This window comes from Scylla paramamosain, chromosome 25, assembly GCF_035594125.1.
Source record: "Scylla paramamosain isolate STU-SP2022 chromosome 25, ASM3559412v1, whole genome shotgun sequence".
NCBI classification, from domain to species: Eukaryota; Metazoa; Arthropoda; class Malacostraca; order Decapoda; family Portunidae; genus Scylla; species Scylla paramamosain.
In genome coordinates this window covers 4,907,501-4,910,000 of record NC_087175.1, presented here as the reverse complement: position 1 = coordinate 4,910,000, position 2,500 = coordinate 4,907,501, and the positions used below count along the sequence as shown (strand labels likewise).

General features: G+C 45.4%; 1 protein-coding gene across 1 annotated transcript in view; it reads right to left on the bottom strand.

Moving 5' to 3' along the window:
• The window catches only part of LOC135113008 (dynein axonemal intermediate chain 2-like), an 18,974-nt gene that overhangs the window by 12,454 nt on the left and 4,020 nt on the right, over window positions 1-2,500 (bottom strand). The window contains 2 exon segments of the mRNA XM_064027927.1: window positions 782-942; window positions 1,703-1,795. Coding sequence (XP_063883997.1) covers window positions 782-942; window positions 1,703-1,795 — 254 coding nt within the window.

The following is a 2,500-nucleotide window of genomic DNA, read 5'->3' as shown; positions in this document are numbered from 1 at the left end:
CGGTGGTGGTAGTATATGTATGTTGTTTGTTAAGCTTCGTGTTTTTGTTTCTCTCTCTCTCTCTCTCTCTCTCTCTCTCTCTCTCTCTCTCTCTCTCTCTCTCTCTCTCTCTCTCTCTCTCTCTCTCTCTCTCTCTCTCTCTCTCTCTCTCTCTCTCTCTCTCTCATGACCTTATTCCATTTAAACTTTATCTATTGTTTTTTTTTCTCTCTTCCTTATATAGCCAGAAAGAGAGAGAGAGAGAGAGAGAGAGAGAGAGAGAGAGAGAGAGAGAGAGAGAGAGAGAGAGAGAGAGAGAGACACACACACACACACACCTATTAGAGGCTTCTCAGGTAATTCATGTGTGTTATTAAGAGAGGAGCATATTTTCCACACCTACTCAACACACACACACCTGAACACACACCTGATTACACTTGCTACCCACGCCTCACCTAATCCACCTAACTGTTTGTATACTTTCCCTACTTTTTTGCTTGCCTTTTCCCACCGCCAGAGAGAGAGAGAGAGAGAGAGAGAGAGAGAGAGAGAGAGAGAGAGAGAGAGGGAGAGGGAAACTTCTGCTTGGTTAAGGAAAAAGGGAAACACTAGGGGAAACTTTGACAGGGGAAGACAGAGATGAGAGGGGAAGAAAGTAGTAGTAGTAGTAGTAGTAGTAGTAATAGTAGTAGTAGTAATAGTAGTAGTAGTAGTAGTAGTAGTAGTTCCTTCCTTCTTTCATTTTTTCCTTCCTTCCTCCCTCCCTCCCTCCCTCCCTCCCTCCACCACCACCACTCACCTGTCCATCAAGAGAGACAGAGAACAGCTCACACCTTGTCTTGTGGGCCAGCCAGGTAAGGGCCGTGACCATCTGTCTGTGGCTCACTGACAGACCTGTTGCCCCCGCCGCCTTGGATCCTTGCCTCGAATCCCACCAGGAGATTTGTCCGTTACTTAGCCCTAGGAGAGAGAGAGAGAGAGAGAGAGAGAGAGAGAGAGAGAGAGAGAGAGAGAGAGAGAGAGAGAGTGGGTGTTGTTAGATTCATGTCATAAATCAGGCATTATAAATCGTGGTAATATGTATTCTCTCTCTCTCTCTCTCTCTCTCTCTCTCTCTCTCTCTCTCTCTCTCTCTCTCTCTCTCTCTCTCTCTCTCTCTCTCTCTCTCTCTCTCTCTCTCTCTGGCATGCATAATTACACGCATAAATTATCTATACGTATAACTTTTCCACTCCTAACACACACACACACACACACACACACACACACACACACACACACACACACACACACACACACACACACACACACACATCAAAAGGTAGGACAGGTAAGAAATTCAGGTGAGATAAAAAGTGTAAAGGTAAAGATAGATAGCATTTTTCCTTCCTTCCTTCCTTCATTCAGTCACTCAGTCAGTCAGTAAGTCATTCTTTCCTTCCTTCATTCCTTCCTTCCTTCTTTCAGTTAATTATTTCCATCCATCCTTCCTTCCTTCCATCTTCCATTCTTTCATTTATTCATTCATTCATTCATTCATTCATTCAGTCAGTCAGTCAGTCAGTCAGTCAGTCAGTCAGTCAGCCAGTCAATCAGTCAGTCAATCATACCTTCATTCATTCTTACCTCTCCACAACACACCACACCACCACCATCACCACCTGTACCATTGACCAGCTCGTAAACACTGCCACACTTCCCCACACACACTTCCACACACCTGCAGCCAGTACACTGTTGTCCTTCGTGTTGTACTGGAGGCATTGTATCCAGGCTGGCCCCAGTAATTCCAGCTCAGGGTGACTGCTCGTGTCTGGAAGGGAGTGTGAAGTGAGGCAGGGAGGGAGGTGAATGTAGCAGGCAGGAAGGGAGGGGGTAGGATGGGTGGGTTGAGAAAATGAATTAGCGAGTAAGTGAGTGAATGAGGTAGAAAAAGAGGTAAGTAGGGATTAAAAAAGTACGATGGGTGGGGGAGTGCGTGAATGAATGGGTGAGTCAGTGAATGAGGAATTGTACGAGTGAATGAGTGAGAGATGGATGGATGTGTGAGTCAGTGAGTGTGCAAGGGAATTAGTGGTGTGTGTGTGTGTGTGTGTGTGTGATAAGTGAATAAGTGCATGAATAAGTGACAGAACAATGGCCCGTGCTCAGAAACGCCCCGCCCTCTCACCACGACTATTTTGCAAGGCCACAGAGATGATTAGCCTGGTTCTCAAGTGTTTCTCCTTTTTGTAATGTAGAAATCTTGTTATTCTGTGCCTGGAACCATAAAAGCATCCTTGGAAACGCTTTGCTCTCACACCACGACTTCTTTCAGAGGTCATAGCCAGATTTCCAAGGATGTTTCTCCTTTAAGTAATGTTAATCTGTCACTAGAACCATTAAAAAAAAAAATCGTTTGAAATCCGTCACTTCAGCTAAAGTCTTTCGGAAGTATTGGAGGTGCGGCACAGAAGTGTTTCAGAATGTAGCACAGTGAACAAGGAAATGGACACAGCGAGGCGTGGCACGTGGCAGA